General features: G+C 46.7%; 3 protein-coding genes across 5 annotated transcripts in view; 2 read left to right on the forward strand and 1 right to left on the reverse strand.

The window, feature by feature from the left end:
* shroom2a (shroom family member 2a) overlaps window positions 1–9,108 on the forward strand; it is a 28,700-nt gene extending 19,592 nt beyond the window's left edge. For 2 of the 3 annotated variants that reach the window (XM_056414045.1, XM_056414047.1), the window contains 6 exons: window positions 325–386; window positions 1,228–1,620; window positions 2,038–2,724; window positions 3,834–4,008; window positions 4,547–4,819; window positions 8,326–9,108. In XM_056414045.1, coding sequence (XP_056270020.1) covers window positions 325–386; window positions 1,228–1,620; window positions 2,038–2,724; window positions 3,834–4,008; window positions 4,547–4,819; window positions 8,326–8,583 — 1,848 coding nt within the window. In that variant the 3' untranslated portion in view covers window positions 8,584–9,108. The remainder of the gene's footprint in view (window positions 1–324; window positions 387–1,227; window positions 1,621–2,037; window positions 2,725–3,833; window positions 4,009–4,546; window positions 4,820–8,325) is intronic. The other variant, XM_056414046.1, reaches the window with a different exon arrangement.
* Window positions 9,109–9,195: 87 nt separating this feature from the next.
* Window positions 9,196–17,076, forward strand: cldn34a (claudin 34a). Its single transcript, XM_056414048.1, has 3 exons — window positions 9,196–9,285; window positions 10,257–10,561; window positions 16,450–17,076. Exons 2-3 carry the CDS (start codon window positions 10,307–10,309, stop codon window positions 16,888–16,890), a joined length of 696 nt encoding a protein of 231 aa, XP_056270023.1. The 5' UTR covers window positions 9,196–9,285; window positions 10,257–10,306; the 3' UTR covers window positions 16,891–17,076.
* A 5,403-nt stretch (window positions 17,077–22,479) lies between these two features.
* Window positions 22,480–24,234, reverse strand: LOC130194025 (putative claudin-24). Its single transcript, XM_056414897.1, has one exon. It carries the CDS (start codon window positions 23,359–23,361, stop codon window positions 22,708–22,710), a length of 654 nt encoding a protein of 217 aa, XP_056270872.1. The 5' UTR covers window positions 23,362–24,234; the 3' UTR covers window positions 22,480–22,707.
* Between the last annotated feature and the right edge of the window lie 98 nt (window positions 24,235–24,332).

The following is a 24,332-nucleotide window of genomic DNA, read 5'->3' on the forward strand; positions in this document are numbered from 1 at the left end:
TGTGAGTGTCAGTTGAGTTTTGGGGGCGTCGTCTCCAAAGAGGACTTGGAGCCGCGGCCTCGAGGTTCAGTCTGAGGCCTCGAGGCGTCTTCGAGACAAACAGGAGCCGGAGGGAACGAGCCAAGTCAAATACGCATGTGTTTGTTCATAAAGCCACACCCTCGTGAGGGAGGGAGGTCCTGAACGCACCGCGCTTTCTGTTCACCGTCGGGGGAAACCAGGAAGCCGCAGCATGAAGCTGGTTTGTCCCGAGGAGGAGCAGAGCAGCGGGTTTCCTCTGGCGGCCTCTTGACGGACGACATGTTTGTTCCACTGTCTCTGCAGAAGATTCCCGTCGCCGCAAGAAAGGAGAGGAAAGCCGCCGAGCCGCCGGCCGCCGCCACGGGGTGAGTGGCTCTGATGTGGCCTGAGGCTTCCTGGAGAGGGTCTCTGGGACTCTGAGACTCTGAGACTCTTGGACTCTGAGACTCTGAGACTCTTGGACTCTGAGACTCTGAGACTCTTGGACTCTGGGACTCTGAGACTCTTGGACTCTTGGACTCTGAGACTCTGAGACTCTTGGACTCTGAGACTCTGAGACTCTGAGACTCTTGGACTCTTGGACTCTGAGACTCTGGGACTGGGGGTCATGGGGGGCCATGTGGGTCCAAACACTGACGCCACCAAATGTGGCCAGATGGTTGCAATTGAGTTGCATTGTGGGAAATGTAGTATCCAGTGTTTTTAGAGGGCTGACGCATCAGGAGATCTTTTGTCCCCTGATGCTTCACCGTTGTTTATTGTTCCCCAACTAAATTGCTTGAAAACCTTCTTAAAGGGACAGTACCCCCCCCACCGCCTCGAATCAGAACTATGCATCACCTCCAGTGATATTTATTAAGACCAGGCTCCTCTAGACCAGGCTCTGGCCCCGCTGGTATAATCCTAGTGGCTGCTGGGAGGGTGTCATTCAGGGTGTCATCCAGGGTGTCATCCAGGGTGTCATTCAGGGTGTCATCCAGGGTGTCATCCAGGGTGTCATCCAGGGTGTCATCCAGGGTGTCATTCAGGGTGTCATCCAGGGTGTCATCAGGGTGTCATGTCATCAGGTGTCATCTCATCCAGTCATCAGGTGTCATCCAGGGTGTCATCATGGGTGTCATCCAGGTGTGTCATTCAGTCCAGGTGTCATTGGTCATCCAGGTGGGTGTCATTCAGGGCTTACCGGCTCAGCGTTGTGCTCCTCAGGTTCCCCGACGACGGCGAAGTGAGAGAGGCTCATTTCGACCCAGACCCCGGACCTGGACCCGGACCTGGACCCGGACCCGGACCTGGACCCGGACCTGGACCTGGACCCGGACCCACTCAGACCCGCAGCCCCGCGTCCGTCTCCCCGGCCTTCCCCTCCCCCCCTCCCGAATGCCTGGATGTCGACTCCCTGGAGTCCCTCTCTGGTCCTCACGCCGACTCGGACTCGATGGGGGACTCTGAGCCCAACGGAGGACCAGAGGCAGCCGGTCCCCCGCCGCCCCCCCACAGGCCTCCGGGCCCCGCGGAGGGGTGGCGCTCGCCATCCCCACAGTTCTCTCCTCAGAGACTCAGTGACACGCCCCCGGTGGTCTCGCTGCAGGACTCCAGCAGGTAGACATGCAGCAGCTCTGTGATCACAACAGCACCACATATGTATGCTATGCTAATGCTACAGCACTCTGAGGTCATCGTGGAGGTCACGTCTCAGGCCTCAGGCCTCAGGCAGGCTCCTCATGAGTCATGTCCTCTCTGAGGGGACCCCGCTCGAGAGAAGCTGCCTTGCTCACTGAATAACTCAAAGTTCAAACCTCTCTTGTCGTTTGTCGTTTGTCTTCTTGAGTTCGGAATAATTAGAATCATCTGTGTTGAACTTCTGGAACGTAGGAAGCAGGAGGAGGTGGGAGGAGCCAGAGGAAACATCTCGGTTTCCATCATGCAATGTTTGAATCCACTGGAATAGCTGGAGGAGAACGTTCTCAGAGCTTCTATCTAAACCTCTCCCTCTCTCTCTCTCTCTCTCTCTCTCAGGACGGAGCATGTTGTGATGGAGGATCAGCATCCTGCGATGAAGAAGGTTCCCATCCGGATCGTCCACTCGGAGGGCGTCTCAGAGAAGGAGGCGTGTCCTTACCTGCAGCACGCCGCCCCCCCCGCCCTGCAGGAGGCGTGTCCTTACCTGCAGCACGCCGCCCCCCCCACCATGCAGGAGGCGTGTCCTTACCCGCAGCACGCCGACCCCCCCGCCCTGCAGGAGGCGTGTCCTTACCCGCAGCACGCCGACCCCCCCGCCACGCAGGCCGAGGGTCCCGGCGTGCTCTGGCTCGGCGGTCCGGTGGGCGCCGCGGGGCAGGACTCGGTCTTCTGTGCGTTCACTCGGCAGGCGGAGCCTCAGGCAGACACCTACATGACCACCGTCGGAGGTCACGCCGACCCTGGAGGTCACGCCGACCCTGGAGGTCACGCCGACCCTGGAGGTCACGCCGACTCTGACGGGCTGCCGCCGCCGCCACCGGTGGCCACGAGGCAGTGTGAGGATCAGAAGAGGGAGGAGCTGGCCAGGAGCATCATGGGAAAGGATAAATCGCTGGCTGACATTCTGGACCAGAGCAAGATGAAGACCACCATGGACCTGATGAAGGGGATCTTCCCTCAGGGGGAGGCGCTGCTGGGAGGAGCCCACCAGCACCGGAAGGTCAGCCGTCCCCCCGAGGAAAGGTCAGCCTCCACTGTTTACGCCTCCAGCTGGAGGCCTTAAAGGGCCAGTACCCGTGTTCTGAAGTGTGTTATTGTGAGCTTCCTTAAAGGGCCAGTACCCGTATTCTGAAGTGTGTTATTGTGAGCTTCCTTAAAGGGCCAGTAACCATGTTCTGAAGTGTTAGTGTGAGCTTCCTTAAAGGGCCAGTACCGATGTTCTAAAGTGTTAGTGTGAGCTTCCTTAAAGGGCCAGTACCGATGTTCTAAAGTGTTAGTGTGAGCTTCCTTAAAGGGCCAGTACTGGTGTTCTAAAGTGTAAGTGTGAGCTTCCTTAAAGGGCCAGTACCGATGTTCTAAAGTGTTAGTGTGAGCTTCCTTAAAGGGCCAGTACTGGTGTTCTAAAGTGTAAGTGTGAGCTTCCTTAAAGGGCCAGTACTGGTGTTCTAAAGTGTTAGTGTGAGCTTCCTTAAAGGGCCAGTACCGGTGTTCTAAAGTGTTAGTGTGAGCTTCCTTAAAGGGCCAGTACTGGTGTTCTAAAGTGTTAGTGTGAGCTTCCTTAAAGGGCCAGTACTGGTGTTCTAAAGTGTTAGTGTGAGCTTCCTTAAAGGGCCAGTACTGGTGTTCTAAAGTGTTAGTGTGAGCTTCCTTAAAGGGCCAGTACCGGTGTTCTAAAGTGTTAGTGTGAGCTTCCTTAAAGGGCCAGTACCGATGTTCTAAAGTGTTAGTGTGAGCTTCCTTAAAGGGCCACTACCGATGTTCTGATGTGTGAACATTGGTACTGGCCCTTTAATGCGTTTCCTTCAGGTTAATACTCAATACCTTCACCTTCCCTTGTTGACCTGTGACGTGTTTATTGACTCTCCTCACATGCGGATTGTTTGATATCTACAGACCTGATAACACACACAGGAGGTGAAACACACACACCAAAGAGTTAAGGAAGTTTGTGTACTTAACGACCTTTTCCAGAGTAATAATTTAATCCGTTTGGTTAAACATAACATCACAAAATATTTAAATATTTTATGTTTCAATCTGAAGATTTAATTTAATAAATGAAGACCAATGAATCACTTTATTCAAACTGAGGGTTGTTGTTGTTTTTGTTGACCCTTGACGTGGTGTTTCAGGGAGAAGGAGGACGGCATGGCTGCAGCCGTTGCCCTGGTGACCAGCTCCACCTACTACAGCACGTCTGCTCCCAAAGCCGAGCTCCTCATCAAGATGAAGGACATGCAGGAGCAGGAGGAGGAGGAGGAGGAGGACTGGGAGGACGAGCTGGACGTGGACCTGGCCAACAAGAAGGTGCCGAGGCTTAATAATCATGAATAATCCGGTTTAATACGTTACTTTACCCCATTACAGTGTGATACATGTTCTATGCTTTGTGTTTTACAATGACTTTGCCCTTTTTAAATCAGATCAGAGAAATGAGCTGCGCTAACGTTGGCGTCGTTAGCTAGAAAGACGAGCTAACGTTAGCATCGTTAGCTCATCTCCAGGAGAAGCATGGATGGTTAACGTGAAGCTGCTTCATTCAGAGTTCAAGCTAACGATGCGAACAATTCTTACGTTAGCATCGTTAGCTCGTCTCGTTCCTCCTGGAGACGAGCTAACTTTGGACTCTGAGACTCTGGGACTCTGAGACTCTGGGACTGGGGGTCATGGGGGGCCATGTGGGTCCAAACACTGACGCCACCAAATGTGGCCAGATGGTTGCAATTGAGTTGCATTGTGGGAAATGTAGTATCCAGTGTCGTTAGCTCGTCTCCACACACACACACACACACACAGGGCTGAGCCTGATCCTGAAGTCCTGTCCTCTGGGTTCTCCGGTCCGCAGCAGCAGCTGATCGACAGCCTCAGCAAGAAGCTGCAGGTTCTGCGCGAGGCCCGCGAGAGCCTCCAGGAGGACGTGCTGGACAACAACGCGCTGGGGGCCGAGGTGGAGGCCCGGGTCCAGCGGGTCTGCCGGCCCAACGAGATCGACAAGTTCCGCATGTTCGTGGGCGACCTGGACAAGGTGGTCAGCCTCCTGCTGTCGCTGTCGGGCCGCCTGGCGAGGGTGGAGAACGCCCTGAACAGCCTGGAGGAGGAGGCCACGGCGGAGGAGCGGGTGAGTGGAGGTCGCCCCCTGGTGGTCAGGAGGGAGAACGCAGCTTTAACACATGAAGCATAGACTTCTATACAACCAGAGGAGCCCCCTGGTGGTCAGGAGAGAGAATGCAGCTTTAACACATGAAGCATAGACTTCTATACAACCAGAGGAGCCCCCTGGTGGTCAGGAGAGAGAATGCAGCTTTAACACATGAAGCATAGACTTCTATACAACTAGAGGAGCCCCCTGGTGGTCAGGAGGGAGAACGCAGCTCTAACACATGAAGCATAGACTTCTATACAACCAGAGGAGCCCCCTGGTGGTCAGGAGAGAGAATGCAGCTTTAACACATGAAGCATAGACTTCTATACAACCAGAGGAGCCCCCTGGTGGTCAGGAGAGAGAATGCAGCTTTAACACATGAAGCATAGACTTCTATACAACTAGAGGAGCCCCCTGGTGGTCAGGAGGGAGAACAGCTTTAACACATGAAGCATAGACTCCTATACAACCAGAGGAGCCCCTGGTGGTCAGGAGAGAGAATGCAGCTTTAACACATGAAGCATAGACTTCTATACAACCAGAGGAGCCCCTGGTGGTCAGGAGAGAGAATGCAGCTTTAACACATGAAGCATAGACTTCTATACAACTAGAGGAGCCCCCTGGTGGTCAGGAGGGAGAACGCAGCTTTAACACATGAAGCATAGACTTCTATACAACCAGAGGAGCCCCTGGTGGTCAGGAGAGAGAATGCAGCTTTAACACATGAAGCATAGACTTCTATACAACCAGAGGAGCCCCTGGTGGTCAGGAGAGAGAATGCAGCTTTAACACATGAAGCATAGACTTCTATACAACTAGAGGAGCCCCCTGGTGGTCAGGAGGGAGAACGCAGCTTTAACACATGAAGCATAGACTTCTATACAACCAGAGGAGCCTCCAGAGGAGAGAATGCAGCTTTAACACATGAAGCATAGACTTCTATACAACCAGAGGAGCCCCTGGTGGTCAGGAGAGAGAATGCAGCTTTAACACATGAAGCATAGACTTCTATACAACGAGAGGAGCCCCTGGTGGTCAGGAGGAGAAGCAGCTCTAACACATGAAGCATAGACTTCTATACAACCAGAGGAGCCCCTGGTGGTCAGGAGAGAATGCAGCTTTAACACATGAAGCATAGACTTCTATACAACCAGAGGAGCCCCTGGTGGTCAGGAGAGAGAATGCAGCTTTAACACATGAAGCATAGACTTCTATACAACCAGAGGAGCCCCCTGGTGGTCAGGAGAGAGAATGCAGCTTTAACACATGAAGCATAGACTTCTATACAACCAGAGGAGCCCCCTGGTGGTCAGGAGGGAGAACGCAACTCTAACACATGAAGCATAGACTTCTATACAACTAGAGAAGCCCCCTGGTGGTCAGGAGAGGGAATGCAGCTTTAACACATGAAGCATAGACTTCTATACAACTAGAGAAGCCCCCTGGTGGTCAGGAGGGAGAACGCAGCTCTAACACATGAAGCATAGACTTCTATACAACTAGAGGAGCCCCCTGGTGGTCAGGAGGGAGAACGTAGCTCTAACACATGAAGCATAGACTTCTATACAACCAGAGGAGCCCCCTGGTGGTCAGGAGAGAGAATGCAGCTTTAACACATGAAGCATAGACTTCTATACAACCAGAGGAGCCCCCTGGTGGTCAGGAGGGAGAACGCAACTCTAACACATGAAGCATAGACTTCTATACAACTAGAGAAGCCCCCTGGTGGTCAGGAGAGGGAATGCAGCTTTAACACATGAAGCATAGACTTCTATACAACTAGAGAAGCCCCCTGGTGGTCAGGAGGGAGAACGCAGCTCTAACACATGAAGCATAGACTTCTATACAACTAGAGGAGCCCCCTGGTAGTCAGGAGGGAGAACGTAGCTCTAACACATGAAGCATAGACTTCTATACAACCAGAGGAGCCCCCTGGTGGTCAGGAGAGAGAATGCAGCTTTAACACATGAAGCATAGACTTCTATACAACCAGAGGAGCCCCCTGGTGGTCAGGAGAGAGAATGTAGCTTTAACACATGAAGCATAGACTTCTATACAACCAGAGGAGCCCCCTGGTGGTCAGGAGAGGGAATGCAGCTTTAACACATGAAGCATAGACTTCTATACAACCAGAGGAGCCCCCTGGTGGTCAGGAGAGAGAACGCAGCTTTAACACATGAAGCATATACTTCTATACAACCATAGGAGCCCCCTGGTGGTCAGGAGGGAGAACGCAGCTCTAACACATGAAGCATAGACTTCTATACAACCAGAGGAGCCCCCTGGTGGTCAGGAGGGAGAACACAGCTTTAACACATGAAGCATAGACTTCTATACAACCAGAGGAGCCCCCTGGTGGTCAGGAGGGAGAACGCAGCTCTAACACATGAAGCATAGACTTCTATACAACCAGAGGAGCCCCCTGGTGGTCAGGAGAGGGAATGCAGCTTTAACACATGAAGCATAGACTTCTATACAACCAGAGGAGCCCCCTGGTGGTCAGGAGAGAGAATGCAGCTTTAACACATGAAGCATAGACTTCTATACAACCAGAGGAGCCCCCTGGTGGTCAGGAGGGAGAACGCAGCTTTAACACATGAAGCATAGACTTCTATACAACCAGAGGAGCCCCCTGGTGGTCAGGAGGGAGAACACAGCTTTAACACATGAAGCATAGACTTCTATACAACCAGAGGAGCCCCCTGGTGGTCAGGAGGGAGAATGCAGCTTTAACACATGAAGCATAGACTTCTATACAACCAGAGGAGCCCCCTGGTGGTCAGGAGGGAGAACGCAGCTTTAACACATGAAGCATAGACTTCTATACAACCAGAGGAGCACCCTGGTGGTCAGGAGAGAGAATGCAGCTTTAACACGAAGCATAGACTTCTATACAACCAGAGGAGCCCCCTGGTGGTCAGGAGGGAGAACGCAGCTTTAACACATGAAGCATATACTTCTATACAACCAGAGGAGCCCCCTGGTGGTCAGGAGGGAGAACGCAGCTCTAACACATGAAGCATAGACTTCTATACAACCAGAGGAGCCCCCTGGTGGTCAGGAGGGAGAACGTAGCTCTAACACATGAAGCATATACTTCTATACAACCAGAGGAGCCCCCTGGTGGTCAGGAGAGAGAACGCAGCTTTAACACATGAAGCATAGACTTCTATACAACCAGAGGAGCCCCCTGGTGGTCAGGAGAGAGAACGCAGCTCTAACACATGAAGCATAGACTTCTATACAACCAGAGGAGCCCCCTGGTGGTCAGGAGGGAGAACATAGCTCTAACACATGAAGCATAGACTTCTATACAACCAGAGGAGCCCCCTGGTGGTCAGGAGAGAGAATGCAGCTTTAACACATGAAGCATAGACTTCTATACAACCAGAGGAGTCGCCCCCTGGTGGAATGTGGAGGACCCTCCTGACTTCCCTCTCTAATGAGCGTGTCCTCCTCCTCCTCCTCCTCCTCCTCCTCAGCGGACGCTGATGGAGAAGAGGAAGCTGCTGATCCGGCAGCACGAGGATGCCAAGGAGCTGAAGGAGAACCTGGACCGCCGGGAGCGCCTGGTGTCCGACATCCTGGCGCTCCACCTGCCGGCCGACGGCCTCACGGACTACGAGCACTTTGTGAAGATGAAGTCGGCGCTCATCATCGAGCAGCGGAAGCTGGAGGACAAGATCAAGCTGGGCGAGGAGCAGCTGACCTGCCTGACGGACAGCCTGCCCGCCCCGTGAGGCGCCGCCAGCAGGGGGCGCCAGAGACCGGCGGACATCTTTGTAGTTTTCCTAACTCGGACTCGGCACCCGGAAGTACCGAGAGACGTTTCCTGCTGTGCGCCGACCGCCTCGTGGCGCTTCCGTTGACTTTTTTGATTTGTTTGCTGTTTTTGTTGTATTGATTGTTTTAGTAACTTATTGTAGCCCTTTGGAGGCGGGAACGCCGGCGCCCTGCTGACGCTCAGCACAGCATTTCACTAGCGCATCAATCCGGCCCAAGATTTCACTTTTTAACCTTTTTTTATTTGCGTTTAAACGCGTGACTCGGAGGTTCTTCCCCGTGAAGAACGCCGTCTGCTCGTCTTCACGTGCAACCGACAGGAAGAGACCCGATGAAGAGTCTCTGTTCCTTCACTGCTCCTCTTCTTCACGCTGCAGATGTCCAGATGTCACATGGGCGTTGCTTCTAGATGCATTGAAACACTAAGCCCCCCCTCCCCCCCCCCCCGGCTCCTCTTATCAATAAAGAGTCTGCTGAGCTCACGCGTCTCGTGTCTGATTGGCTGACGGCCTCGTGGTCGTTCATTAACGAGTCTCGCTGATAGCGAGGAGGAGACGTCTTTGGAGCTCGTCTTCGAGTCTCAGAGACGAAGGCAGGATGTGGACGATCGGCCCCTCGATCAATAACGGAGGATCCTGGTGATTGAGAGCGAGCTGAAGGTGAGCCGAGGTTAAATAAACTAGAGTTACTCACGACTTCCATTCTTCTACTCTTCTACCCTTTTATTCTATTCTGCTTATTTTCTTCCATTCTGCTTCTATTCTTCTTCTACTCTTCTTTTCTATTCTGCTTCTACGCTGCTCCGTATGAACTAGTCAGTAGTAGTAGAGTCAGTAGTAATAGAGTCAGTAGCAGTAGTCAGTAGAGTCAGTAGTAATAGAGTCAGTAGTAATAGAGTCAGTCGTAGAGTCAGTAATAGAGTCAGTAGAGTCAGTAGCAGTAGAGTCAGTAATAGAGTCAGTAGTAATAGTCAGTAATAGTCAGTAGTAATAGTCAGTAGTAATAGTCAGTAATAGAGTCAGTAGTCAGTAGCAGTAGAGTCAGTAGTAATAGAGTCAGTAATAGTCAGTAGCAGTAGAGTCAGAAATAGAGTCAGTAGTAATAGTCAGTTGTAATAGTCAGTAGTAGTAGAGTCAGTAATAGAGTCAGTAGTAATAGTCAGTAATAGAGTCAGTAGTAATAGTCAGTAATAGAGTCAGTAGTAATAGTCAGTAGAGTCAGGAGTAATAGTCAGTAGTCAGTAGCAGTAGAGTCAGTAATAGAGTCAGTAGTAATAGAGGCAGTAGAGTCAGTAGTAATAGTCAGTAGAGTCAGTAATAGAGTCAGTAGTAATAGAGTCAGTAGAGTCAGTAGCAGTAGAGTCAGTAGTAATAGTCAGTAATAGAGTCAGTAGTAATAGCGTCAGTAATAGTCAGTAGAGTCTAGCAGTAGTCAGTAAGAGTCAGTAGTAGTAGAGTCAGTAGCAGTAGAGTCAGTAATAGAGTCTGTAGTAATAGAGTCAGTAGAGTCAGTAGCAGTAGAGTCAGTAATAGTCAGTAGAGTCAGTAGCAGTAGAGTCAGTAGTAATAGAGTCAGTAGAGTCAGTGGAGCCCTCTGACTCTGTGTTCCGTGACTCGGGGAGTCGCTCCAGGAGGCCCAGCTGAGCATGCGCCTCAGTGAGTGAGCGCCCCCTGTGGCAGCATGCGGTACCTCGCCCACACGGCCCACTGGCAGTTCCTGGGCCTGATGACGGGCTTCCTGGCGTGGATCCTCATCATGGCCGCCACCGGCCTGGACGAGTGGCGTCTGTGGTTCGTGGACGACGCGTCCGTGGTGGCGTCCGGCGTGGCGTGGGTCGGCATCTGGCGTGCGTGCTTCTACAGCCACGCCCTCGAGAACTGTCGCGCCATCGGCTTCTCGGACCCGTTCACGCCGCCGGAGATCGCCGCCGCTCAGGTACTACTGACTCTACTATTACTGACTCTACTACTACTGACTCTACTGACTACTATTACTGACTCTACTGACTCTACTACTACTGACTCTACTATTACTGACTACTACTACTGACTACTATTATTACTGACTCTGCTACTGACTCTGCTACTGTACTACTGACTACTGACCACTGACTTACTGACTCTACTACTACTGACTCTACTACTACTGACTCTACTACTGACTCTACTGACTACTACTACTGACTACTATTACTGACTCTACTACTACTGACTACTATTACTGACTCTACTACTACTACTGACTCTGCTGACTACTACTGACTGACTCTGCACTATTACTGCTACTGCACTGACTCTACCACTGACCACTACTACTGACTACTGCTGCTGACTCTACTACCACTGACCTACTACTGACTCTACTGACTACTACTGACTACTACTACTGACTACTATTACTGACTCTACTACTGACTCTACTGACTCTACTATTACTGACTACTACTACTGACTACTATTACTGACTCTACTGACTACTATTACTGACTCTACTGACTACTATTACTGACTACTGACTCTACTGACTCTACTACTACTGACTCTACTGACTACTACTACTGACTACTATTACTGACTCTACTACTACTGACTCTACTATTACTGACTCTACTATTACTGACTACTGACTCTACTACTGACTACTATTACTGACTACTATTACTGACTACTATTACTGACTACTGACTACTACTACTGACTACTATTACTGACTCTACTATTACTGACTCTACTACTACTGACTACTATTACTGACTCTACTGACTACTATTACTGACTACTACTACTGACTCTACTATTACTGACTACTGACTCTACTATTACTGACTCTACTGTTACTGACTACTGACTCTACTATTACTGACTCTACTACTACTGACTCTACTGACTACTACTACTGACTACTATTACTGACTCTACTACTACTGACCTTACTGACTCTACTATTACTGACTCTACTATTACTGACTACTGACTACTACTACTGACTACTATTACTGACTACTACTACTGACTCTACTACTACTGACTCTACTACTACTGACTCTACTATTACTGACTACTACTACTGACTACTATTACTGACTCTACTATTACTGACTCTACTATTACTGACTACTACTACTGACTACTATTACTGACTCTACTGACTACTATTACTGACTACTACTACTGACTACTATTACTGACTACTACTACTGACTACTATTACTGACTACTGACTCTACTACTGACTACTATTACTGACTCTACTACTACTGACTCTACTGACTACTACTACTGACTATTACTGACTCTACTACTGACTACTACTACTGACTATTACTGACTCTACTACTACTGACTCTACTGACTCTACTACTGACTACTATTACTGACTCTACTATTACTGACTACTACTACTGACTACTATTACTGACTCTACTGACTACTATTACTGACTCTACTACTACTGACAATACTATTACTGACTCTACTGACTCTACTACTACTGACTACTATTACTGACTCTACTACTACTGACTACTACTGACTACTATTACTGACTCTACTATTACTGACTCTACTACTACTGACTCTACTGACTACTACTACTGACTACTATTACTGACTCTACTACTACTGACTACTATTACTGACTCTACTACTACTGACTCTACTATTACTGACTCTACTACTACTGACTACTACTACTGACTCTACTATTACTGACTCTACTATTACTGACTCTACTGACTCTACTACTACTGACTACTATTACTGACTACTGACTCTACTATTACTGACTCTACTATTACTGACTCTACTACTGACTCTACTATTACTGACTCTACTACTACTGACTCTACTGACTACTATTACTGACTCTACTACTACTGACTCTACTGACTCTACTATTACTGACTACTATTACTGACTCTACTGACTACTACTACTGACTACTATTACTGACTCTACTACTACTGACTCTACTGACTACTACTACTGACTCTACTGACTACTACTACTGACTACTATTACTGACTCTACTATTACTGACTACTACTACTGACTCTACTATTACTGACTACTGACTACTATTACTGACTACTGACTCTACTATTACTGACTACTACTACTGACTAATATTACTGACTCTACTATTACTGACTCTACTAATACTGACAATACTATTACTGACTCTACTACTACTGACTACTATTACTGACTCTACTACTACTGACTACTGACTACTACTACTGACTCTACTGACTACTACTACTGACTACTGACTACTACTACTGACTACTATTACTGACTCTTCTGACTCTACTATTACTGACTCTACTATTACTGACTCTACTGACTACTACTGACTACTATTACTGACTCTACTATTACTGACTACTGATTCTACTACTACTGACTCTACTATTACTGACTACTGACTCTACTACTACTGACTCTACTATTACTGATTCTACTGACTCTACTACTACTACTGACTACTACTACTGACTCTACTATTACTGACTCTACTGACTATACTACTACTGACTCTACTATTACTGACTACTACTACTGACTAATATTACTGACTACTATTACTGACTCTACTACTACTGACTACTATTACTGACTCTACTACTACTGACTCTACTGACTACTACTACTGACTACTACTACTGACTCTACTATTACTGACTCTACTATTACTGACTCTACTGACTACTACTACTGACTACTATTACTGACTCTACTACTACTGACTCTACTGACTACTACTACTGACTACTATTACTGACTCTACTACTACTGACTCTACTATTACTGACTCTACTACTACTGACTCTACTATTACTGACTCTACTACTACTGACTCTACTATTACTGACTCTACTACTACTGACTCTACTGACTACTACTACTGACTACTATTACTGACTCTTCTGACTCTACTACTACTGACTCTACTATTACTGACTCTACTACTACTGACTACTATTACTGACTCTACTGACTCTACTATTACTGACTACTGACTCTACTACTACTGACTCTACTATTACTGACTACTGACTCTAATACTACTGACTCTACTATTACTGATTCTACTGACTCTACTACTACTGACTCTACTACTGACTCTACTATTACTGACTCTACTGACTCTACTACTACTGACTCTACTACTACTGACTACTGACTCTACTACTACTGACTACTGTTACTGACTCTACTATTACTGACTACTATTACTGACTCTACTACTACTGACTCTACTATTACTGACTCTACTGACTCTACTACTACTGACTACTATTACTGACTCTACTACTACTGACTACTATTACTGACTCTACTGACTCTACTATTACTGACTACTGACTCTACTGTACTGACTCTACTACTACTGACTCTACTATTACTGACTCTACTGACTACTATTACTGACTACTATTACTGACTCTACTACTACTGACTCTACTACTACTGACTCTACTGACTCTACTACTACTGACTCTACTGACTACTATTACTGACTCTACTGACTCTACTACTACTGACTCTACTGACTCTACTACTACTGACTCTACTGACTACTACTACTGACTCTACTGACTACTATGACTGACTCTACTATGACTGACTCTACTATGACTGACTCTACTACTACTGACTCTACTATTCAATTCAATTCAATTCAGTTTATTTGTATAGCCCAATTTCACAAATTACAAATTTGTCTCGGAGTGCTTTACAATCTGTACACATAGACATCCCTGCCCCAAAACCTCACATCGGACCAGGAAAAACTCCCAAATAACCCTTCAGGGGGAAAAAAGGGAAGAAACCTGGAGGAGAGCAACAGAGGAGGATCCCTCTCCTAGGATGGACAGATGCAATAGATGTAATGTGTACAGAAGGACAGATTTAGAGTTAAAATACATTCAATGAATATGACAGTGTATGAATAGTTCATAGTAGGCATATTCACGATGGAGACCTCCACGATCCATCAGGCAGATGGCGGTGGGGAGGAGGTGGGGAGTCTCAACAGGACAGTGGCGTAGTCATGAGCAGGAATTCCACGACCCAGACGATCCATCAGGCAGATAGGATCTATGCCGTCTCATAGGGTCCGATGACCCCATGAGACGTAAAGTCAAAAGGACTTCCGGGGAGAAAGCAGAGTTAGTAACGTGTGATTGAGAGATGAAAATTCATCCTTAAGGAGAGAAAAAAGGAGATAGGTACTCAGTGCATCCTAAAACATCCCCCGGCAGCTATAAGCCTATAGCAGCATATCAAGGGGCTGGACCAGGGCAAACCTGATTCAGCCCTAACTATAAGCTCTGTCAAAGAGGAAGGTCTTCAGTCTACTCTTAAGCGAGGTGACTGTGTCTGCCTCCCGGACTGAAATTGGAAGCTGGTTCCATAAAAGAGGAGCTTGATAACTAAAGGCTCTGGCTCCCATTCTACTTTTAAGACTCTAGGAACTACAAGTAGTCCCGCATTTAGTGAGCGTAGCTCTCTAGTGGGGCAATATGGTGCGACAAGCTCCTTAAGATATGATGGAGCATCACCAATCAAGGCTTTGTAGGTTAAGAGAAGAATTTTAAAAGTGATTCTTGATTTTACTGGGAGCCAGTGCAGAGCAGCTAGTGCAGGAGTGATGTGATCTCTTTTCTTAGTTTTAGTGAGAACACGAGCTGCAGCATTCTGGATCAACTGGAGGGACCTAAGAGATTTATTAGAGCAGCCTGCTAATAAGGAGTTGCAGTAATCCAGTCTCGAAATGACGCGTGAACCAATTTTTCTGCATCTTTTGAGACAAGATGTGCCTGATTTTTGAAATATTACGTAGATGAAAGAATGCAGTCCTTGAGATTTGCTTTACGTGGGAGTTAAAGGACAAGTCCCGATCAAAGATAACGCCAAGATTCTTTACAGTGGTGTTGGATGCCAGGGCAATGCCGTCTACAGAATCCACATCACCAGATAATTGATCTCTGAGGTGCTCAGGGCGATTAAAATTACTTGGTTTTGTCTGAGTTTAACATCAAGTTGCAGGTCATCCATGTTTTTATGTCTTTAAGACATGCTTGAATTTTACAGAGTTGGTTGCTCTCCTCTGGTTTTATTGATAAATATAGTTGAGTGTCATCTGCATAACAATGAAAGTTTATGGAGTGTTTCCTGATAATATTGCCCAAAGGAAGCATGTATAAGGTAAATAAAATTGGTCCAAGCACAGAACCTTGTGGAACTCCGTGATTAACGTTGGTGGTTATCGAGGCGTCATCGTTTACAAATACAAACTGAGATCGATCTGATAAATAGGATTTAAACCAAATTAGTGCCGTGCCTGAAATGCCAATCGACTGCTCCAGTCTCTGTAACAGGATGTCATGGTCAATGGTGTCGAATGCAGCACTACTACTGACTACTATTACTGACTCTACTATTACTGACTACTGACTCTTCTACTACTGACTATTATTACTGATTCTACTGACTACTATTACTGACTCTACTATTACTGACTCTACTACTACTGACTCTACTGATTCTCCTATTACTGACTACTATTACTGACTCTACTGACTACTATTACTGACTCTACTGACTCTACTACTACTGACTCTACTACTACTGATTCTACTGACTCTACTACTACTGACTCTACTGACTACTACTACTGACTCTACTATTACTGACTACTGACTCTACTACTACTGACTCTACTACAACTGACTCTACTACTACTGACTCTATTACTACTGACTCTATTATGACTGACTCTACTGACTCTATTACTACTGACTCTACTGACTCTACCAGGTTCTGATGCTGCTGGCGCTGCTCTGCGGCCTGCTGGGTAACGTGGGCGCCGCGGTGGCCGTGAGGAAGGTCTACTTCTCCGTGGGGGATCGTGGGAACGTGCGTCTGGCGTTCGCGGCGGCGGGGCTGATGTACGCGGCGGCGGGCGTGCTGAGCCTGGCGCCGCTCGGCTGGAACATGAGCGCCGTGCTGAGCAACGCCACCGTCCACTTCCCCCCCCACTTCCACCTCCCCGCCGCGCCGGCCCGGCAGCGGGTCGGCGCGGCCGTCGGCGTCGGCGTCCTCGCCGGCATGCTGATGCTCGTGAGCGCGGTGCTTTTCCTCAGCTACCGCTACGCCCCGGAGGCCCCGGAGGGCCCCCGGACCCTAACGGACCCAGCTCAGAACGGAGACCTCCAGGGCCGAGAGAATCCTGCTTTTCACATCGAAGAAGTCTCGTGATGCCTTCAAGGACTCGTTGTGTTTCCGCAGTATTTCCTGTTGGACTGAGTTTGGGTTCAAGTTTTATTTTTGCTCCGGTGTGAATACATTTTATTAAATTTGGTGATTTTCATCTAAAGAAGAATTTACGATGTGATGTTCAAATGCCGACATGTCCTCCGTATTAAAGAGCTCTAGTGACTCACACGAGACTTAATACATGTTCTTACAGCTTTGATATGTAGGCATTATTCATGAAAAAACTATTATCTCTATAACACACCAGGAGAACAACATGTATTATCTCTATAATACAGTAGTGATGCCCCTAGTGGACACCAGGAGAACAACATGTGTTATCTCTATAATACAGTAGTGATGTCCCTAGTGGACACCAGGAGAACAACATGTGTTATCTCTATGATACAGTAGTGATGCCCCTAGTGGACACCAGGAGAACAACATGTGTTATCTCTATGATACAGTAGTGATGCCCCTAGTGGACACCAGGAGAACTACATGTATTATCTCTATAATACAGTAGTGATGCCCCTAGTGGACACCAGGAGAACAACATGTGTTATCTCTATGATACAGTAGTGATGCCCCTAGTGGCCACCAGGAGAACAACATGTGTTATCTCTATAATACAGTAGTGATGCCCCTAGTGGACACCAGGAGAACTACATGTATTATCTCTATGATACAGTAGTGATGCCCCTAGTGGCCACCAGGAGAACTACATGTATTATCTCTATGATACAGTAGTGATGCCCCTAGTGGACACCAGGAGAACTACATGTATTATCTCTATGATACAGTAGTGATGCCCCTAGTGGACACCAGGAGAACTACATGTATTATCTCTATGATACAGTAGTGATGCCCCTAGTGGACACCAGGAGAACTACATGTGTTATCTCTATAATACAGTAGTGATGCCCCTAGTGGACACCAGGAGAACTACATGTATTATCTCTATGATACAGTAGTGATGCCCCTAGTGGACACCAGGAGAACTACATGTGTTATCTCTATGATACAGTAGTGATGCCCCTAGTGGACACCAGGAGAACTACATGTATTATCTCTATGATACAGTAGTGATGCCCCTAGTGGACACCAGGAGAACTACATGTGTTATCTCTATGATACAGTAGTGATGCCCCTAGTGGACACCAGGAGAACAACATGTATTATCTCTATAATACAGTAGTGATGCCCCTAGTGGACACCAGGAGAACAACATGTGTTATCTCTATGATACAGTAGTGATGCCCCTAGTGTACACCAGGAGAACTACATATGTTATCTCTATAACACAGTAGTGATGCCCCTAGTGGACACCAGGAGAACAACATGTGTTATCTCTATAATACAGTAGTGATGCCCCTAGTGGACACCAGGAGAACAACATGTGTTATCTCTATGATACAGTAGTGATGCCCCTAGTGGACACCAGGAGAACAACATGTGTTATCTCTATAACACAGTAGTGATGCCCCTAGTGGACACCAGGAGAACAACATGTGTTATCTCTATAATACAGTAGTGATGCCCCTAGTGGACACCAGGAGAACAACATGTGTTATCTCTATAACACAGTAGTGATGCCCCTAGTGGACACCAGGAGAACAACATGTATTATCTCTATAACACAGTAGTGATGCCCCTAGTGGACACCAGGAGAACAACATATATTATCTATATGATACAGTAGTGATGCCCCTAGTGGACACCAGGAGAACTACATGTGTTATCTCTATGATACAGTAGTGATGCCCCTAGTGGACACCAGGAGAACAACATGTATTATCTCTATAATACAGTAGTGATGCCCCTAGTGGACACCAGGAGAACAACATGTGTTATCTCTATGATACAGTAGTGATGCCCCTAGTGGACACCAGGATAACAACATGTGTTATCTCTATGATACAGTAGTGATGCCCCTAGTGGACACCAGGAGAACTACATGTGTTATCTCTATGATACAGTAGTGATGCCCCTAGTGGACACCAGGAGAATGACATGTATTATCTCTGATACAGTAGTGATGCCCCTAGTGGACACCAGGAGAACAACATCTGTTATCTCTATAATACAGTAGTGATGCCCCTAGTGGACACCAGGAGAACAACATGTGTTATCTCTATAATACAGTAGTGATGCCCCTAGTGGACACCAGGAGAACAACATGTGTTATCTCTATGATACAGTAGTGATGCCCCTAGTGGACACCAGGAGAACAACATGTGTTATCTCTATAATACAGTAGTGATGCCCCTAGTGGACACCAGGAGGACAACATGTGTTATCTCTATAATACAGTAGTGAGGCCCCTAGTGGACACCAGGAGAACAACATGTATTATCTCTATAATACAGTAGTGAGGCCCCTAGTGGACACCAGGAGAACAACATGTGTTATCTCTATGATACAGTAGTGATGCCCCTAGTGGACACCAGGAGAACAACATGTGTTATCTCTATAATACAGTAGTGATGCCCCTAGTGGACACCAGGAGAACAACATGTGTTATCTCTATAATACAGTAGTGATGCCCCTAGTGGACACCAGGAGAACAACATGTGTTATCTCTATAATACAGTAGTGATGCCCCTAGTGGACACCAGGAGAACAACATGTATTATCTCTATAATACAGTAGTGATGCCCCTAGTGGACACCAGGAGAACAGCATTATGGGTTCATAATGATGTAATAATAAAATATAATCCACAGATAACAGAGTTCAGGGCAATGAGGTCATAAAGCTCCGATAGAGAGGCGTGTGCATGAAGCAGCAGCGTCGACCGGAGGCCCCTATGACCCGGTAGGAGGCTGACGACAGCAGGCATGTGAGTACCGGGGGGGGGGGGTGGGGGGGTCACACACACAGGAACAAAAGGCCTCTTCAGCTATCAGAAACATCGGCTCCCAGAAGTGGACCGACGTCTCCTGCAGACGAGCTCTAGAAACACTCGTGCTCATTCACCAGAGTTCCTGGAGATGAAGATCTGAACCTGACGCCATGTTTTATCTTCTCTGGTCATTTCTTTACATAACGGAGGAGCGCTGATAAAAGAGTGATATTTAAACCTCAGGTCATAATCATGAGTCATAACCATGACGATGAGTCCACGTGTTCAGAGAAGCACCGCGAGGAGGAAGACCGATACGACGAGCGTGAAGCTACAGGCTGAACCCTGAAGATAAGATGGGTGTCCTCTTAAAGGGGAAGCGTCTGTTAGCCATTTGACTTGATGTTCATGATTATTATGCAGTTATTGCTGCTGATTGTGTGTTGATTTATGAGTGTGTTGTAGAGATCACTAATCCTCCTCCGCTGCAAATAAACACAAAACAACTACAAAGAAACACAAAACAACTACAAAGAGACACAACAACTGCAAAGAGACACTAAACAACTACAAAGAGACACTAAACAACTACGAAGAGACACAACAACTGCAAAGAGACACTAAACAACTACAAAGAGACATAAAACTACAAAGAGACACAACAACTGCAAAGAGGCACTAAACAACTACGAAGAGACACAACAACTGCAAAGAGACACTAAACAACTACGAAGAGACACTAAACAACTACAAAGAGACACTAAACAACTACAAAGAGGCACTAAACAACTGCAAAGAGACACTAAACAACTACGAAGAGACACTAAACAACTACAAAGAGACACTAAACAACTACAAAGAGGCACTAAACAACTGCAAAGAGACACTAAACAACTACGAAGAGACACTAAACAACTACAAAGAGGCACTAAACAACTACAAAGAGGCACTAAACAACTGCAAAGAGACACAACAACTGCAAAGAGACACTAAACAACTACAAAGAGACACTAAACAACTACAAAGAGACATAAAACAACTACAAAGAGACACTAAACAACTACAAAGAGGCACTAAACAACTGCAAAGAGACACAACAACTGCAAAGAGACACTAAACAACTATGAAGAGACACTAAACAACTACAAAGAGACACTAAACAACTACAAAGAGACACTAAACAACTACAAAGAGGCACTAAACAACTACAAAGAGACACAACAACTGCAAAGAGACACTAAACAACTACAAAGAGACACTAAACAACTACAAAGAGACACTAAACAACTACAAAGAGACACAACAACTACAAAGAGACACAACAACTGCAAAGAGACACAAAACAACTGGAAAGAGACACAAAACAACTGCAAAGAGACACTAAACAACTACAAAGAGACCCCTAACAGCTACACAACTGTGGCGAGTGAAGCCGGTGCTGGTGGCTCGAGTCCCGTCCGGTGGAGTCCCTCACAGGCGTCATGTGACCTCACGTGTCGTCATCTGACCACGTCCCAACGACCTTCATGAGGAGCTTGAGAGGTCGACGACACACTCGCGTCGCTGCGGGCGGCATCCGTGTGGACGCCTCACGCAGGTCGTTGACCTCTGACCCCGGCTACAAATTTGTGTGATTATGTGGAAGCGGGCCGAGCCGTTCTGCATTCTTGTGGGTCCATTAGGCCTTCATTAAATACAGCTTAGCCCAATCTGCTGGAACGAGTCTCCAGCTGCGTCTCCACGAGGAGGAGGAGGAGGAGGAGGAGGAGGAGGAGGACTGGATCGCTCACCTATTTATTAAATATAAATCACTGTGTTCCAACGTGGAGGAAAAAAAGAGACTTTTTCAATATAATTTCAATATAATTCTTTATGTGAATCTTCATTAACATTTTCTCTGTTTTACAATATATATATATTATATTATATTTTACAATCACAGCGTCAAGAAGGAAAAAAGAAGCTAAGAAAAAATGTCCAGAAGCAGCTTTTACTTTGTTTATATAAAAACACATCTTTTAAAAAAATATTCATTTTTACTGGTCACAGCAGGTTTATGATTAGATATATATATATATATATATATAAAACTAAAAAAGAATATATATATATATATAAGTAATATATATATACAGGACTGTCTCAGAAAATTAGAATATTGTGATAAAGTTCTTTATTTTCTGTAATGCAATTAAAAAAACAAAAATGTCATGCATTCTGGATTCATTACAAATCAACTGAAATATTGCAAGCCTTTTATTCTTTTAATATTGCTGATTATGGCTTACAGCTTAAGAAAACTCTAAAATCCTATCTCATAAAATTGTAATATTTCCTCAGACCAAGTATAAAAAAAAGATTTATAACAGCTGAGTGTTTGTCAAGGCTCAGGAAACCCTTGCAGGTGTTTCGAGTTAATTAGACAATTCAAGTGATTTGTTTAATACCCTACTAGTATACTTTTTCATGATATTCTAATATTTAGAGATAGGATATTTGAATTTTCTTAAGCTGTAAGCCATAATCAGCAATAAATCAGAATAAAAGGCTTGCAATATTTCAGTTGATTTGTAATGAATCCAGAATGCATGACATTTTTGTTTTTTTAATTGCATTACAGAAAATAAAGAACTTCATCACAATATTCTAATTTTCTGAGACAGTCCTGTATATATGAATTAAAAAATATATTTATATATTAAGAATATGTATAAATATATATATATATTTATATAATAAATATATATATAAATATATATATAATAAATATATACATAAATAAAAAAATATATATATATATATAAATTTGAAGAAAAAATAATATATATCATTTAAAATATATATATGAATATATATTCATATATATAGAGTGATGTTGGATTGTTGCAGGTGAGTCATGAGGAGCTTATGTCTTCTACATATTCACAAAACATTTGATCAACACGAAGCAGAACCGGACGTCGTCGTCATTCTCGTCAAACGTACTCCGAGTGCTTCCTGGAGGACGCGGCGTCGGCGCTCATCACCCGGTAGCGCCGCTGCGGCTCGGCCTGAGGCTCGGCCCGGGAGCGCCAGCAGGAGGAGACCAGGAGGAGGCCGGCCGCCACCAGAAGGAAGCCCCCCGCCCAGCCGCAGAACAGGGCCTCGCCGAACTCCCAGCGCGGCACCATGTCGGGCACCGTGTCGTCGAAGAAGTGCGCCACGGCCAGGTGAGCCGTGTGGGACACGGGGACCAGGCACAGGACCCCGGAGACCACCCCCAGAGACCCCCCCGTGGCCCTCAGCGTGCTCTTGACCCCGGAGCCGCCGCCGCCGCTCACCAGTTGGAGGCCCGGCGCGGTCACCACGGCGCCCAGCGCCCCCACCGCCAGCGCGGTGCACATGAGGACGCGGGCCAGCTTCAGGTACCCGGGGAGGCCCAGCAGGCCGTCGTAGGACCGGCACTCCATGACGCCGAGGTCCTGGACCACGCAGGTCTCCCACAGGCCCAGGCCGTAGCTCTCCGCCGGCATCAGGGCCGTGGACATGGTGAGCCACTGGGGCAGGAGGGCGGTGGCCAGGGCGCAGAGCCACCCCGCCACGTAGACCAGCACCCCCAGCAGCTCCAGAGCGCAGCCACGCGAGTCCATGACGCCGCAGAGCTCCACGCTCCTCTGCTGCTTCTTCTTCTGCTGCTTCTTCTCCGGCTGCACTTCACTCGAGCTGGTTCACAAACAGTTCCCTCTTCGAGGAGCACTCATCTCCTGCTGCAGGAGGAGGGAGGAGGACCCCCATCCACTAGGCCCCGCCCCTTCACGGTCCTCCTGCCGCTGTGCCATTGGGCAGAGGACCAGCGGGCCACGGGGGAGGAAATGAAATGCAGAGAGGAAGTTGTTACGTAACAGATTAAACATGTTTGTGCTTCCTGTGTGAGGAAGAAATAATAAAAAAAACATTATTTATATTTACATTCTTTTGCAAATGATTCGGACACAAAAACTGTCGTTATTAATCTGAGTCAGCAACAAGCGTAAATAAAAGACCATGGAGGCAATGATACATTTATCTAATTAACGACATGATTTATATATATATATATATTATATGATTGTTTGTTGCATGTGACTGAAACGGGAACAACAGATTATTGTTGGAAAACATCGTAGGAAGAAAACATCAAAGCTCCAATGGGACAAAGAGTTTCAGGAACACACACATATACACACACACACACACACACACACAGAATGCCCAGATAAACAGATAAGATCACTAGCTCCTCCCCCTCCTCTGAGAACAGAATGCTCAGCTGACCACTGACGTCTTGACAAAGAGCGCATGTTTGCCTGGCTGCACGCACACACACAGACACACACACACAGGCACACACAGACACACAGACAGACACAGACACACACACAGACACACACACACACACACACAGACACACACACACACAGACAAACACACAGACACACACACAGGCACACACAGACACACACAGACACACAGTCAGGTGTACTGGTCAGTCTGCAGCGTGGACTGGATTCATTGTCAGGTCCAACACCCACCAGAAATACTTTTTCCTCCCTAGTTTCAGAAACATTACTTATGTATATAT

This window comes from Pseudoliparis swirei, chromosome 5, assembly GCF_029220125.1.
Source record: "Pseudoliparis swirei isolate HS2019 ecotype Mariana Trench chromosome 5, NWPU_hadal_v1, whole genome shotgun sequence".
Classification (NCBI taxonomy): domain Eukaryota; kingdom Metazoa; phylum Chordata; class Actinopteri; order Perciformes; family Liparidae; genus Pseudoliparis; species Pseudoliparis swirei.

Excerpts from the sequence above, each read along its gene's own strand:
- cldn34a (XM_056414048.1), top strand. The coding sequence starts at position 10,307 with ATGCGGTACCTCGCCCACACGGCCCACTGGCAGTTCCTGGGCCTGATG. Across the intron at positions 10,562-16,449 it reads CGGAGATCGCCGCCGCTCAG|GTTCTGATGCTGCTGGCGCT; the intron begins GTACTACTGACT and ends TGACTCTACCAG.
- LOC130194025 (XM_056414897.1), bottom strand. The coding sequence starts at position 23,361 with ATGGACTCGCGTGGCTGCGCTCTGGAGCTGCTGGGGGTGCTGGTCTAC.